At 52.0% G+C, this 16,452-nt stretch overlaps 2 protein-coding genes across 2 annotated transcripts; both read left to right on the plus strand.

Moving 5' to 3' along the window:
- The first annotated feature begins 1,419 nt into the window (after window positions 1-1,419).
- Window positions 1,420-5,954, plus strand: TGME49_311890 (hypothetical protein). The gene is made up of 6 exons (XM_002364380.2): window positions 1,420-3,119; window positions 3,171-3,269; window positions 3,574-3,722; window positions 4,128-4,285; window positions 4,840-4,905; window positions 5,403-5,954. Exons 1-6 carry the CDS (start codon window positions 2,495-2,497, stop codon window positions 5,488-5,490), a joined length of 1,185 nt encoding a protein of 394 aa, XP_002364421.1. The 5' UTR covers window positions 1,420-2,494; the 3' UTR covers window positions 5,491-5,954.
- Window positions 5,955-8,802: 2,848 nt separating this feature from the next.
- TGME49_311905 (hypothetical protein) lies at window positions 8,803-15,207 on the plus strand. The gene is made up of 4 exons (XM_018782693.1): window positions 8,803-10,468; window positions 11,682-11,972; window positions 12,225-12,843; window positions 13,996-15,207. Exons 1-4 carry the CDS (start codon window positions 9,450-9,452, stop codon window positions 14,173-14,175), a joined length of 2,109 nt encoding a protein of 702 aa, XP_018635500.1. The 5' UTR covers window positions 8,803-9,449; the 3' UTR covers window positions 14,176-15,207.
- Window positions 15,208-16,452: the final 1,245 nt, after the last annotated feature.

A 16,452-nucleotide genomic window follows, 5' to 3' on the forward strand; every position in this document is an offset into this window, starting at 1 on the left:
ATTTATTGCAGTGGAGCTGTGGGTCAACGGATGGGTTCTCCCTTTTGTTGGAATGCCTGAAGTCGCGTTCCTCTCGTCAGAGCAGCGCACAAGCCTATGTATAAGGATTTTCACAACGAATTGTTTCCAACGGACTTATTGGCTGGGAGGTCCCTGGGAAGAAGCGAAGCCAGATAACACCGTCGGTTTCTGTGGCAATGTCCCTTAAGTTCTCGTGTCTGACATTACAGCTATTGAGGAGATAATTCGGTGCATCCCACGCGAGACTGTGATTGTACTTTTTTGAGGACTGCCGCGCCAAAGAGGACGCAAACTACCGCACCAAGTTGCAGTACACTTACATTAGTCCATATGACCAGACCTAGAGACACGCGATGCGCGAAGCCTCTAAAATGCCTCTAGAGTGCAATAATTAAACATCCTCAGTTAACGTAGCTGAATGGTGACTTGTCGAAAAACATCAGTCACCGGTCACCGTGCGACGAATGTGTAACGGAATCAAAACCATCGGACACGGTTTAACAGGCTAGAAGTGCAGGCAACCAGCTAACCATTGTTGTGGAAGGGCATTCACAAACGGCGGGCAACAAACAAGAAGGATAACGAATCTCTTCTTGTTGTACGCTTCGGACAACAAGAGACACTGCTGGGTTCCTGGCCGAGAGTAACAGTTTGTGCTGGCTGCTCCCTTCAGCCTTATGTGAAGGTCTAGGATGTGTCTCGCCTGCGAGTGGCTTCATTTCTTCTTCGTTTCTACCTGCGTTCTTTGAATGGTTTTGCCGCGGGGGCAGAGTATCCCGTGCAAGTCAGTCTAATAGTTCTGTGTGCTCGAACCGTTCCTCGAGTTCCCCGATTCGGGGCATGGCGGCGCGGCGCTGTCGAGGGGTAAAAACGTGTCTGGCGCTAGCGCGTACCACAGCATTAAGTGGATTTTATCTATTGTTTCAGTTTCACCTAACGTTTGTTTCGGAATTGTGCACGCCCAGGTTGTTAGGAGGCTGTTTCTGGATGGCTCACTCAGAGCACCACTTCGGCCCCGGGTACGTGACCGGTTCCGAACTGGGCGCACTCCCGTTTTTCAACAGTCAGCTCATTCCTGGTCCAGCAGTGCCCCGCATTCCGGTTCTTTCCTGTTTTGCTAAGAACATCAGCACTGCCCTTTAGAGAGCTTCCGCCCAGGAAATGACAGCCTGTGTGACACCGGCAAAAACCAAGCCTGTGAGCCCCAGCCCCGGCAGCTGAACCACTGTGCAGGTTGAAGCAGTTTGGACTTGATTCTGGGACAACACAAAGTCTAAAATCTCTCCCAGGTCGATCGATGAAAAACACAATGATTCTCCTTTGAGTCTCTTATTGGGTGCTCCTGCTCTTTTGCCTTTCTTCGTGTCTCCTTTTTTATGAGGGAGCTAGAAGGAGCCCTTGAGTCGCGCAATGAGCGGACTGGCTACGCGGATGCGCCTTAGCGGGAGCGGCCGCAGCGCATCGAATAAGTAAGGCATTGTGCTGAAGGAGACTCGCGGCTTTTGGTCTGGAGAAAACGGACAAAAGCTCAAACTCACGAAAAGGATCCCAGTCGGCGCAAAAAAGCCCCGCGCTCTCTTCCCATCGATGGCTGACGCTCAACGCGGGATCTTTATCTGCGAGTAAACAGCCCCCCGGCCCATTGCATCGGTGCGCATTGCGTGCACGCAGTTCTCGCCTCCTCGCGGTCAAAACAAAAAAAGGGTTTCGCATTCTTTCATTTCCCGGCCTTCTGCACCTCTGCTCCATCCGCTTCGAGCATAAAAGGATTTCTTCGCGCGTTTTCCGCGGAAACCACGGCAGAAACCGACAACCGGCAGCGCCCACTAGCGATCCGAGGATTCGGAACCAGTTCGTGGCGACCTGCACATTTCCCACGAGTGCCTTCGCCGAGATCTTTGTTTTCGCCGCCTTTGAGTTTGTGAGAAAACACGACTCTGGGCCATCATTCTTCTGAGGAATCGTGGAGAGGGCGCTGCTGCCGCGAACAGGTCTTTTCCTGCGACAAGCTCGGCCGCTGGTTCGTGTCGAGAACGTTTGTGGATTCGAGGACAGCTCTGTCGAGCATCTGTTCCCTCTTGTTTGTCTAGCAAAACTCAGCTTCGTTTGAGTGTTTCTCGCCGAGGTCTTTGTGCACAACACTCCCGGGTCCTCCCTCGTGCGCGAGCGTCGAGATCTCGTCTGGCTGAAGTTCCAAGGTCCACTTCAGTCTCACTTCGCAGGCATTTCGTTCTCCGTCTTTTTCCTCTCGAGAATCTCACACGCAGTGTGACTTCTCCCGTGATCTCGTTAGGTTCACCGAGCCAGTGCGACAAAGACGTTCACCGTGCGCTATCTCAGAGTGGGAACCTGCTTTCGCAGCCCTTTTTTTTCACTTCCTTGTGGAGACTGCGAGTTGAAAACGAGCGGCGTTTGCTGCCCTGGAGTTCTTTCACCAGTACCTTTTCCTCCGCCTCCACAACACGTCTTCGAGATGGTTTCCACGGGTCAGCGTCCGTGCAACAGGCTGCGAGCCCTCCAAGCGGCGTCGGAGGGTCGCCGCAAAAGCTCTCGAGGCCAAGGGGAGCTCCTGCGCGTGCTTCGTCAGCAGCGCGTGTTCGTTGACGAGAGAGCGATCCACTTTGTGTCGGAAGGGCGGGGCGGCCCCCGCGCCGACGCGAGGAACTCGGTGTTCAAGCTCCAGAACACCTCTGCCAAGCAGACCGCGACAGAGCAGGTGCAGAGCCTCCGCGAAAAGTTCTCCGTGGTCCACGACGAGGGCGCAGAGTCAGGAGACGAAGGATGGGGCAGCCAGTACGCGAATGTTCCTGAGGCGCTGAAGACCGAACGAGGAAAGTCGATTTTGGCGGAGCAGAACCGGGATCAACTGCTGGACGCGATAGAAAACATCGAGGCAGAAGCTGGCCAACTTCCCGAAGACACCGTCACCCGAGAGGAAATCGACGAAGCAGCTGCACTGAACCAAGTGATCCAGCGCTACAGCGTCACTCCCGACGCGCTGTCTCCGCAGCAACTCGAAGCGCTAGCCAAGTTCGCGGAATACTCCCATAGTGAGATGGCTCAAGAAGGCGACTACGAAAACGACGAAGACAACGCCGGCTACGAAGGCGACGCCGGCTACGAAGGCGACGCCGGCAACGACGGTGAAGGCTACGAAGGCTACGACGCCGACGAGGGTAACGACGGAGAAGGCGACGAAGATGATGACGATGACGACGACGAAGACTTCAGTCCTCAGCAACTCAACAGTACGTGTCGAGGAATTTTGTCTGGTGGTAAAGAGGTTGTTCTGCTTGTCGCCAGGGTCGCGGCGTTGACAGAAAAGTCCGGAGGGTGCGCTGAGCGATAGATACGTATCTCTCGAGTGACGGGATAGTCCGGAATAGACGCCAGCCAGTGTGCCGTGAAATTTGTTTCGAAGAACAGGCGACTGTGTCCGCCGAGGGGGCCGTTTGCAAGGTAGGTGTCTCAGTTGCGGACTGGGACCGAAGGGAAACTGTGGAAGTTACAGTGTTTTTCGTTTTCCTGTGTTGCTGTTGTCTCCCACCGCAGAGCTTAACGACATGCAGCGCGAATTCCTCGCCAACAATATGGTTCAGTGGATGGAGAGCATGGAGGCTGCGTACACGCACGGCGTGATTCTCATGAAAATCAACTGCCTCGGCGTGGCCTTCATCAGAAACGTGACCATCAAAGATTGCGTAAGAGCTGGAAAGCGAAGCGAAGAAGGAACGGAGAGAGCAAAGTGGACTTCAGACCGTGTTACTTTAGTGCGGAACACTGGCCGCTGACATGGGTGTGGTTAAAAGGCCTTTTTCGAGCTTTCCTAGGTGACTTGTCGCCTTTCAGGACGGCCACGGAAGCTTTGTTCCATCGCTACAGAGTGAGAATGGAACGCACCTCTGAAACAGCAACAGTGCTGAACCAGCGTCTTTGTGTCTCTGTCAAAGTGGCCTAGGTTGTCGCCTGTCGTCAATAAATTCCTTTGTTCAGGTGTCGCATTATCGTCTTCCCAGTCGCGTTTGCTTCTCTAGAAAAGTCTATCTAAACTGCATCTGTTTCTCATTCGCTACATCCACGTTTATTCCTTGTCCCGGCTTGAGCAGCTTTTGACCATCGCGCAGCCTACCAACTGGCTGCAAACGAGCATCAGCCCCCGCAGGGTTGCTCTGACGTCCATCGAGTCTGTCGCCCTCGGTCGAAACTCGCGAGAGTTCGAAGCCATGGAGCAGCGCATTTACGACGGCCAGCTCGACGAAACGCTGTAAGTCAAGAAATGCATAGCTCTGAAAGCAGCAATCTCTCAGCAGTCTATTTCAGTGAAACAACGGAGTGTCTCATCCAAATCTACGTGCTGACCTATCTATCTATATATATACATATAAATACATACAGACGATCAACACTTCGATTCCGAATGTGGGTTAATTCCCGAAGTGTGTCCTGCTCAGTTATTTTTGAAACGTTTGTATAGGTGTCAGCGCGGTTGCCGGTGTGAAGTTAGCCAATACTTATGGACTTAAACGTCAGTTGTTTTATTCGATACTGGCAGATGACCCCATTCTTGCATCCGTTCCTGCCAGACCAAAAAGTGCCTTGTGCTACGCGCCGAGCGTCTTGGTACAGCTCTGGTCTTTCTTCCGTGGTTAGCTGTCATGTGGCGTGCGTGTTTTTCTCTGTCTCTTTTCAAAAACTGTTTTTATCGGTTTCTGGATGTTTGCCGAGCAAGCTCGTTCGTCGGCGCCGCGCGGTGCTCAACACAGTGAACGGGAAATTGTTTTCGTTTTCTTGCTCTGTTGTCTGAACGCTTTGCTGCAGCCCTTCCCCAAAGTTATGCTCCGTCGTCCACCTTCCGGCAGACCGAACCCTTTCCCTCGTTTTTGTGTAAGTCCGTACGCTTTGAAGGTGCCCGATGGACACACTCCATTTAGCGTTTCTTATTTCCTTTGTGCACTTTTCCTGCATTCTATTTGCTCTTGGCAACGAGCTCCAGTTGGCAGACGAGATGTATCCAAGGGAGTGAAAGCAACTGTTCCAGGCTTGTTGAAGACTGTGTGTTACGCAGGAGATGACTCTCAGATCGCCGTTCAACCAAAGCAACACATGCTATTGAGGGATCGCGGCGTGGATGTTTCGTGAGGCAAATTCTGCTGTGTGTTTGCCGTCACCGTGAGTTGCTGCGTCCTTTTTTTCTCACGTTTACTGGGGAAGTATTAACGCAGGCGCGTTTATTCCGTCCCTGTGCGTCGTCTGGCGTACGAGTGAGATTTTCGTTGGAAGGTTTTTCCTTTCTTCCAGTACAGGATTGATCAGCCTGGAGGTCGCTTGTCTCTGCTTCCTCATCTCCGCGTTTTTTTGCTTGGTTGTTTTTCTGTGTTCAGGGATGAGGAGCACCGCAACGGGTTTGTCTTCTTCTTGCGTGTCATGGTCAAGAGGGCGAAGCAAGCTGAGCAGGTGGGAGCTGAATAATTATGGCGTTCTGTCTCCTGCCCTGTCGCTTCGTGGAATGCCTGTAAAGGGCGCTTACGCGGCAAAAGTCGCAACGGTGAATTTAGGTGAAGAAGAGCGACAAACACATCTGTCGAAACACAAATAGCCTGCGAACGTCGTCTATAGGCCGAAGCCTGAAAACACGGTGGCAGTCGGGTATATGGTTGCGGAGAAACTGTCATTGTGCGTGTTTGTGAAATCAAAATCTTGGTGATTTGCCCAAGTATCTTCACTGTGTGGTGCAAGAAAAGAAAACGTGTGGTCCCGACCTTCCCGACCCTTAACAGTCGTTTGAGAAATTTGCGGAGCGCAGTTCGGGAAAAGGCATCGAAGCGGGGGAAGTTTTTCCGTGTGCGTCTTGTCATCTCGTGCGTCACCCGGCCCTGCTCTTGGTGAGCGAGAAGGTGTACCAGTTGGTCACCTCATGCACACTGCGAATCCGGTGGTCCTCGAAATCAAACGAGACCGAACCTCGAGTACGGGAAAAGGCGGCTTTTGCCGTGATGGCACTGTCACACCCGGATCGCCTACTACCGGTCAGGCGGTTCGTAACACCGCTTCATATCGCAATAGAAGGCTTTTGTAGCACATTAGGCGGTGGCGCAAGTCCTTCCATCGATAGGCATAAGCGGCCGTCTCGGATCGTGAACCAGCATTTCACACCGTACGTGCTGCCACACGCCTGTAGGTTTTGTAGGCACTTCAGCGGTCCACGGGTCTTCTGTAAAAATCGAGTTGCAAATTGTTCCTGAATTTCACAGAAGACACCCTTGCAAAAACGGCTGTCGACTTTTGCCATTCCCACGTATAATCAACGAAAACTGGTCCAGTGTTCGTCGACAAAACAGTGCGACTTGCACAGCCTGATCTACTCATGCCAGTATATGTCCAGCCCTAGGTGGCGGAACACATACACACAGATGCCCACGCGAGAATACAGTTAATGGGAGAGTCGCCAGACGCTAATAAGGAGAAGGTAGGTTGCTGTCACGTTAAGGATAAACCAGGAACGCCGATGGCGAATTCTTCTACCTTCTACTGGGAAGAAGGCTGCAGCATAGGCGGAAGATCAGTAGCATAACCGCAGCTGGATGTGGGTAACAGTCATTATAACACATCCAGTGACAGCGGTCCAGGTGGCATATCGTCTGGACTATTACGCTTCAGTGAAACGTTCGACAAGACAGACGATATTATCATGTGTGTAGCCAACAGAGCCATTCAAGGGACGCTGCATTCCAGATTTTTGCTGGAGGTGTAGAGATACCACTCTGACTATCCAACACCAGCCAAGAAATATCAATCTAGTGCTACGGTTGCTGTAAGAACTCAAACATGTGCGTTCGTGTAACTCTCCAAATCGTCACTTTCATCACTGCGGACGACGGCCTGTTCCACCAGGCCTCTGGATCTTTCAACCTCCCTGAAATGGCTGTGTCGTGCCGTTGACGTACTGGGTGACATGTGAAGTCTTTGGGGCTTTTCGGGCACTCCAAACGAGACAGGTAACTGATTCATGAAGCGTTTCTGGCACAGCGAAGCACATCACCACAAACTCCTTCTTCTAACGAAGTGAAAACGATCCGTGGAAGCGAACTGTTCGATGCATGGCACATGCAGGTTTGTGTTTCGCAGAGAGCGTGCAACTGTTTCGAGAGTCACAACGACAACGCACGTGGCGAAAAGAACTCTCCACCGGTCAAAGTGCAAATCTGTCTGTCTAACGGACTTTGCCTCAGTTTAGCGAAACCGAAAGCGAGGATCGTGGTCAGAGTCAGTTCGACATGTCGCTGTTAGGACGTGGCTCTGTTTATCTCAGGGGTCTCGAGGTTGTGTGCTGTCCAAACGAACGAGTGACACTACTGTACAAAACATGTGTGGGCATATTTTTGAAAAATTTCTCATCTTGTCGTTGTGTGTTCCCATTCTGGCGGGCTGGTAGCGCAGTCCAGTGGTCTACTGCTGCTTGCGGCAGCGGCCTTACCAATACAGAGAAAGGACGGGTCGTGAGCGTTTCAAAAAAGACGGCTGAGATGCAAAAACTTTCTTTCAAGTACTGAAATTGTGTTTTCAGTCACAGGCAGACTAACATGGGATCCCCGACAAAATTCGACGAGGATGCGTTGAATTGTGGCTAACCGCATTTTCATAGAGACTCAACTAAATAAAAGAACATGTGGATCACGTGTCTCCAGAGAATGGAAGACATGCTTGAGCAAGTCGTAGTTACGAGAGATCTACATGTCGAAGAACGAAGGGGAGAGCTGAATTGAAGACGCCAATGGTGTTGGGTAGAAGCGAGCGGCTGGAGTGTTTCTTGCTTTGGGGCATGCAATTTACTCCTTCGTATTTTTCATGGTTTCTGCACATGCATGTTTCAATTCTCTCGAAGCAAAAATCCGAACTCTGCACAAACGGTCTTTTTCCCGAAGAACCCCCGCAGTCGTTCCACCGCACCTTGGAACAGGAAAGCGACCCTCCATGTGCCCTCAGAACAGCCTGTTCTGTGAGGTTGCAGGACAGCCCACTTGTCGCTTCTGCTTCCTTAGGGTGAAGGGTCAAGGCCCGGCCGCTACCGAATTCAGAGCAGACATTCTGAGTTGCTGACACACCTAATGAAACTACGGAGTAAGAGGTCGCGTTCGTTCGTTTCGGAGAACGAGCTCCGAACGCCCAGTATAAATTATCACAAGAAGTACGATATCTTCCGTACAAAACCGGAGTTAAGAATATCAAGGGCATGGCTAGATCAGGTACCGCATTTACCACAATATCAGCACGCACTGATTGTATTTTACACTGTGTAACATGAACAGTTACAGCTGTTGTTCGACTGGCGTTGCATGCCTTCTCTCCCTTTTCGAATCTCTGTGGTGCCTCTAACACACCAGTGAGCAGCTTCTGATGCTACTGCGAGACGGTTAGGTTTCTCGCGAGGTTCTACTAATTTTTTTCGACTGCGAATCCGGCGCCTCTGTCGAACTCGGGGGTCACAAAGAGTCACCAGAAGACGACCGCAATTCCACGAAGAGACAGGCACATTTACTTTTATCTCATTTGCAGATATATATATGCATATGTATATATATAAACAGACATCAGCATTCACTGCCAAGTACAAGGCAAGGGTGTGCGCGTGCCGACTCAGAGCGACAGACGCGTGCTTTTCATCTGCCTGGATGGTAATTTTCGCTGCATGCGCACATGCACGAGTCAAAATGATTTAAAGTGGAGTCGGGTGCCTTTCTTCTCAGAAGATTCTTCTGCATGTCGGGGACAAAAAAGGAGGAGGGAGCTCTCGATCGTCAGATAGGTGCCAGCTTTGTTGCCAGTTCTTTTCTTACTCCTTTGCTATTGGGCGCAGCCGTCATGACTCTCCTTCAGAGCTTCTACTTCGATTTCATGCGCCTTCTCTCGACTTGCTCCCCATTTTGACCGCGAGTTCCTGTTATTCTTCTTTCTCTCTCCGTTCTTCCACTCTGTATGTACACCAGATGCCTGCCCGTGCTTGTTCTGCAAGTCTCCCTTCCCCCAGTGGTCCCGTCGCCAGACTGTTTCCACTGCGCTCTTCTCACCTGCCGCTCGATCCGCTGTTTTCGCTCTTCTCCATGCACCCTTGGTTTCTCTCTTTCTTACATTCTCTCTCTGAATCGCTTCTCCGCTCTCTTTTTCTCTCCTTCCTTTCTTCTTGCTTCCTCGCTTGCGATTCTCTCCCTTCCTCCACTCCACTCCTTCTCTTCTCTCTGTTACCTCTTTCCTCCATTGTTCCTTTTTGTCGCTCCTCTCTCTAGCCTCTCCACCCGTCTCCCCTTTTCTTCCTGCATACTTATCTCTCTTTCCTCTCTCTCCCCTCCGGTCTACTTTTCCTCTCTTCTCTCCTTGCTTCCCTCTTCTCGCTGCTCTCGTCCTTTCTCGTTGTTTCTCGGCCTCGGAGCAAGATGTCGGTCCCCCCGTTTACTCCGCCGAACGCAGAGGGCGCTCTTCTCCGTGGACTGCATGCGCCTGCCAGGGAGAGGCGAAAGCCTAGCTCTTCGGCTAGCTCTTCGACGCCGCAGAAGCCTGTGAGGACGGCCTTTGAGAACGGGCGATTTCTCTGCTACAAGTGCAAAGCCAACTGGGCAGTGTGCGACGACCGCGAGAAGAGCTGTCGAAACTGTCTCCTCAACCTCGTCCGGTCGACCGTCGTCAGCCACCTTCGGAAGGTCGCGGAGACGTCTCGACAGCTTGAAGAAGCTGCGAAGGAAGAAGGCCAGAGAGAGACGACAGCTGCATGCGGCTCGGGGCGCGAGGAGACCGAGACAGCGAGAGAAGACAGACGCAGGCCGACGACAGACGAGGCAGATGATCAGAAGCGCGTTTGGTTCGTCGCTGTTTCAGGGGGTCCTGCCTCGCTCGCCCTGGTCCACATTTTGCGCGACCATCTTTTGGAGCAAAGGAGCAAGTGGGAGAGAAGAAAGGCAGGCCAGCTACGCAGGCAAACGCATGCAGATCGGCATCGACAAGCGCCGGCGAAGGAAGCCTCCCCAGATGCGCCTTCATCGTCGTCATCGCAGGACGGCCCTGAAACCCAGAAGGAGTCGAGTTCCTCCTCTTCTCCACTTTCCTCTTCTTCTGCTCGACAAGACTGCCCGCCTCTTCCGCTCTTTGCAGTCCACGTCGACGTAGCGCCTTGGTTGCCTCGCGGTCCCGCTTCCTCCCAAGGGTGTCTGGAAAAAAGTTCCGAGTCGTCTCTCGTCGCAGAGCTGCGGGCAATTCTCGACAGTCTCGGCGTCCCCCTTCTCGTCATTCCCCCCACAGCTGCGTTCTTTCACAACTCGTCTTCGGGCCCTTCTTCTTCTGGGGATTGCTCCTCTGACTCGGTGTCGTGTGAGGACGGTGGAGAGGCGCTTCGCGTTCACTTGCAGGCGGTTCTTGCGGAGGATGGCAATGCGTTCGAAGCTCTTCTTCGAGTCATTATGTAAGTTGTCGTCGTCTCGTGGATCGGGAGGACTTTGGAGCGGCCACAACGAGGAGAAGGGCGTACGCGCTCTCCGACGTGTGTGGGTGGAAAGCATGTCCCTATCGATTCCATCGATTCTAGATTCGCGCTCAAAACAGTCGGCGGCAAATGCTGTTCGATCGGTTGGGCGAGAGTCTCAAGCGCAAACGATGGTCCTTGCCCGACAAGCATTTTCGTTCTTCTGACCGTCAGAGGACAACCACGGGGCTTCCAAAGGCAGGCGAATCCCGGTGGGCTCCGTGTTGCGTGAAGAGTTGTCGGACTGATCTCATGTCGGATACCAGGAAGTTTTTTTCGTGTCTGGTTGATGTGTCGTCGCTCTTCGTCTTTCTTGTCGTTCTCTCCCCTGTCGTCCGGGCATCTGTCTCCTTTCTTCTGCCTCGGTTTCTTCGCTTCTGTATTGGCCGCTAGTGAGAGATGTTTCTTTCTGCGTCTTCGCTTCGTCCGTCGCGTCTCTCTCTGTCCGCGCCTCTGTCTGCGAGTGTCGAGTTTGACATCGAAGCTTCTGACCTTTTCGTGCTCTGGGGTTTCCGCGCTCTCTGTCCCTGACAGTGGGCCGTAGCCAGGTGAAACGCTTAGTTCCTGAAGACGAAGCAGTCAAGAAACTGGAGGAAAGTTCTCCTCTGCACCCTTAGAGTTTCCTTGCTACGTTCTTCGCTTTTGCCTTGTCTGGAAACGCTCCCCTCTGTCGTGATGCCTTGAGCCTTGTTGCGTGTGTTCGGATTGGAAGAGGGCGGCTCGGGAAGAAGCGAATTTCTCGACCGTTTTTCGTCACACCATATCCACGCGCTGTCTGGCGGCTCTAGAAATGCCGCGCTCATTACACAGGTGTTTCCGTGAGCCATCGAAACCCATTCTGAACTCCAAAACGTCCACTTCGCATCGAGCTGGAGAAGCGGGTGGCAGAAGAAGCTGGCCCTCTTCGCTTTCGTACAACGTCCGCCTAAACAGTGTTTCCTCCGGAAGAACTTTTCGTTCTTCGGGTCTCTCTGAAATGCATCGTGCTTCTCATCTCGTGTTCAGCACTGGTTAAAGAACGCGTTGTGCGTCTCACTCTTTTCACTCTTTTCACGCTTTTCAGTTGTTCGATCTGTTCTTCTTGCACGCATCTTTTCCGCCCTCCGTTTCTCGCTGGAGTCGTCGCTCTCCCCTCTCGTGTCGTTGCTTTCAGAGTTCGGTCCCTGTTCCACTTCCTTCAGCGACCCCCGCTCCCCCTTCGGGCAGACAGCCGACCCTCGGTCTTGGCTGCGAGAAACGCCGCGGCAGACTTCGCGGGCGAGAGCAAGTGTCGAGACAAGGAACGCAGCGAGCAAGAGAGACCAACGCAAAGCAGCAGTCGCCGGAGTCTCGCTCTTCTCTGCTTCGGAGACAGCAGCACCCGTCTCGCCGTTCGGCTCCTGCTCAAGGCCTGCCAAGGCGACGGCCTCACCCTTCAACAGGAAGCGCAGCTCGTCGACGACCGGTGAGAGCACATGTTCTGCGCGCTGAAGAGGGTCTTTAACTGCGTTTCGACAAGTCCAGAGACTGGTCGTCTTTTCCGAGGCTTCCATCTGGCCGTTCGTGTCTGGCGCGGGTGTGCGCTTCGTTGAAGATCGAAAAAAAAGAGACGACAGAGAAAGGGCATTCTGGCGGCTTGAACGAGAGGCAACCAGGGGTGGCGGCGCTGATACGCTGTCGCTGTGGACTTTGTCTTTGCGGCTTGTGCGTCTCTCAGGTTCCTCCCGAGCTTCTGCCTCTGCCGCCCTTTGCTGTCGATCTCTGCAAAAGAAGCTGCCATGTACTGTCGATACGCCGCTCTTCCCTTCCTGTCGACGAACCCGTACAGCCTCGTGCTTCCTTTTCCTGCTCCTTCTCTTCCGCTTCCCCCCCTTCCTTCGCGTTCCTCAAACACAGTCGCAAACTCCCCGGCTTCTTCCTCTTCTTCATCGTCTTCTTCCTCTTCTTCATCGTCTGCTTCAACGTCTTCTTCCTCTTCTTCATCGTGTGCTTCATCATCTTCTTCCTCTCCTTCTTCATTGTCTTCTCCCGCTTTTGTCTCGGTGCGCAGTGTTCCCTTGAGTTTCCTCATTCGCTCTTTCCTTCTGGATTTGCAGAGAAATTTTCCGTCGACGGTTTCGAACGTCTTGAAGACCTCGCAGAAGGCAGTGCCTGTCTCCCGTCGCCTGTCCACTCTCGTCTCTTCCAGCGAGGAGAACAGTTCTTCTCTCTCGCAGCGGGAAGGAGGCTCTGACGCCAAGAACGACTCCTCAGAGACCTGCAGCCTCTGTCTCCTCGGCTTGTGCGATCCAGAAACATTTTCTGACAACGCGCTCTGGGACTCGAATCAGCGAAGAGTAGGTCGACAGAGAGGTGGAACCAGTTTGAAAGAAGGCTTGCGTCTTCGTTATCTCCGGAGAGAGACACCTGGACGCGCGTTGGCCTCTCACACGAAGTTCCTGCGTTTGCACTTCCTTTCGTCGAGACCACCGCGTCTCCAGAGAAGGGCGGAAATGCCGTCGACTAGAGCGTTCAACCGTCATCGTCAAACGGAGCCGCGGGAACTGAACTGCTTTTGAAACGTTGGACGAACGCGCAAACACAGGGTGCTTGCACCTGCCCCATATTGTCAAGCGTATATATATATATATATATGGGTGTGTGTACATGTATCTATTTGTGTGTTTCACTCGCAGACAGATGGAGCGAGGTGGGGAGGGAACAAGCGATGGCGGGATGTACAGTGCGCGGTTGGATACGTGTGAGCAGATGTAGAATGGCACCAGGCGCATGCTGAGGTTTATTTCATGTAGCGCAGCGCGGAGTGTAGCTACAGGGAATCTGTATGGATCGGGTTGAGACTGCATGCACAGGCATGGAGAGAGGTACAGGTGTCAGAGTCAGCCAGTTAAACAGGAGAGCGTTTATGTAGAGATACATGCAAGGAGGGAGAGCAACAGAGAAACGTTATCTCGACAGCAAGGCTTCGCACTTTGTTTTGCGGGTGCTTTCCTCATGCGCGCGCATCCTGGCAGCGACCGTGGACGAAATCTGCAGAATTGTTCTCCAGTGTTCTGCTCCATTCTATAGGAGTCGCTGTACAGTCCTTGTGCTTTTCGTGATCTTTCTTCCGTTGATTCGAGGGTTATCGACAGCAGTCACGGCTCTCGTCACTTTCATCTGTCCATATCAATACTTCAGCGGGTGTTGGCGTCTGCGTTCGAGACACTCCTGTCTGTAGTCAAAAACATACATTTACATAGATGCACATATACATGTGTCTATGTATATATATGTACGTGCATATATGTATGCATATATATATATATATATATATATATATATATATATGCACACAGCTATATGCATATATGTCCGCATCTATATGTTTATATGTGCATGTGTATATCTAGAGATGTTTAAATGTGTCTCTATATGTCTGTGTATATGTGCAGGTGTACATATGTAAGCTGTCGATCGGTTGGTATGTCTCGTTTTGTATTCTGCAGATTCTCTTTCAGTCGCCTCAAGGCGAAGCTTCGACGTCTCTCTGTCCTCCTCGCCTTCCGCTTTGCATGCCTTGCGCTCGTGCGGCAAGTGCGGGGACAGCGAGTGCGTCTGTCGCCTTTTCTTGTCTTTCTTCGTCTTTCTCGCAAGTCGCAAGCAGCGGTTCTCAGCACGACACCTAGGGCATGCGAGACAAAACAGCAGGCTTGTGGCATTGACGGGAGTTTCACTTGGTTCGCCGTTTTCCTGTACGTACCCCTCAAGCTGGTGCGCTGGCTGAGGTCGGGGCTGTCTGTGCTCAGTCGACCCAAGCGTCTGCTGTGTTCGAAGTTACCGGAGAACAGCAAGACGACTTTTGCAGAAGAAACAGAGCATTGCGCAGAGGTGAACAAAATGCGGATGCAGTGTCGGTGAAGGCCTTGCGCCACCCAGGGGCTCGCTCGCCTCCACGGTCGAAGATATCTCGAGGTGTGACTTCGGTATCTGTTCTACCGGTCGTTCCGCGCGCGTTTCTGCGATTTCTTCCGAAGATGGAGATGCTCTGTCTGTGCCGAGGAGGCATGCCTGTCTCACATTTTCCATGTTTCTCGACCTTTCTCAGGAGCGCCGAAGCAATGAGAAGTACATTGGATCGGGTGAGCAGAGACCCTCAAGATCTTCTCAGAGGGCCATGAAAGTCGAGTAGAATCCGACTCGTTTTCTCCGTACGGACCTCCTCTGGAACGGAGACTGCCGAAAATGTAGAGGGTGATCGTTGCGCAGTTTGTGCACAAGCGCCACGGAGTCCATTCTTTGCTTCTCCTAGAAACGGCGGGGGGTTGGCTGCAGCTTTTAGGGGAAAACGGGAGCTTTTCCGCCGACGAAAAGTCAGTCGGTCACCGACACCAGAGCTCTGGATCTGCAGGGGTGCCACTACGCGGTCACTGCGTTGTCAAAAACCGGTCTCAAAGCAGCTTTTCCATCTGGGCGATCTACGCCGTAGCTCTCCACGAAGCAAGAAGACCAGCAAGAGAGCTGGCGCGTTTAGAGTCGGACTGCGTCAGGAAACCGCAGGAAGAGCTACACGAAAGTCAACCGTGCGTCGGATGTATATCTAGAAAGCAGCATTTTCCGCAGATCGTGCACTAGACATGCGTTTTTTCGTATTTTCTTGAAGGTTTACAAAGACTCTCAGGCGACGTTTGTAAGACTTTCCTTGAAGTTGTTTCCTATCCGTTTTCAGTTCACGAAAAAACTGGCACATCTTGAGCACTTGGAATTTTACACTGTCGAAGAGCCAGTAACCCACCGGAAACGTCCACTCCGGTTCTTCCCTGTGAATCGAAGGAGTGTAGAAACGCAGAGAGCTGTGTGCTGTTGACTCGTGGCTTCCATAGAAGCCAAAACCTTCGGACTCCATCTGCATTTTATCCAAGTTTTGCTGTGGGGAACCTGAATTCTTGGGGCGCGACCAGTGCCTGAAAAACTGAGGAGTCACTCGCGCAACTAAGGAGACACCTGGGACATCCTAGGGAAACGCACGGCGTCTCAGTCAGGGAATGTCCTCGGCGGCACGCCTTGGCCGCCGACTTCCTTTTCTCTTCCTTTTCTCGTGCATAGAAAAGACGGAATCAAATGGAAATATCTTTTTAAAAACACCAACTTCGGAAAAGCAAACGTGGAATAACAACGCCAAGTACAAAATATAATATTTATATATATATATATATATAAAATATATATATATATATATATATATAAAATATATATATATATATATATATAAAATATATATATATATATATATATATATATGGATCTATGTGGTGTCCCTCTAGAAGCCGTGCAAGGAACTTTATTTCTCTCATCGGGTGAGACATCTGGACAGTGATTGAAGTTTCAAGAAATCGACTGTGGCAAAGCCAGATTGTTCTGTGCGCGTGTCTGGGAAAGCAGGATTGCGGGTGGGTGAGTCCAGGGATGTCCACGCGCTCTTACAGGGTCACCTGAGAGTCAGAAATTGGGCGCGGTCTTTCTTCTGACAAGCACGGGACTCTGAAACGTGGAGACGGATTCGCGCGCGCCTCTTTCGATCTGTTTCTTTCGCTCTCTCGCTGGCAGTTTCTGCTCGTGCAGAGCAGAGGTTCCTGTTCGCTCTTCGGATCTCCAGCAAAGCTCCCCCAGACTCTGTGCCGCTTTTCTGCAGAGGAGGGTCACGGGGAAGGAGACTCGTCGTGGCTGGCTCTTTTCGCTTCCTTTTCTTCTCTCAGAAAGAGAGACGGATTTAAATCGACAGAAAAAAACAGAGAGTGTCGATTTAGCGTGCGCGTGTGCGGGCGAAGGCTCTTTCTGCATGCTCGTTCGGGACCCTTGCTATTCGACGGAACCAGGCACTGTTGCGACTGTTCGTAGCTAGATTGTCTGTCTAGGCTTCCCGGCGCACTTGGAGTTGGGAGAATCATTCTTTCCACCGGAGAAAA

The sequence above is a fragment of the Toxoplasma gondii genome, chromosome XI, assembly GCF_000006565.2.
Source record: "Toxoplasma gondii ME49 chromosome XI, whole genome shotgun sequence".
NCBI lineage: Eukaryota > Apicomplexa > Conoidasida > Eucoccidiorida > Sarcocystidae > Toxoplasma > Toxoplasma gondii.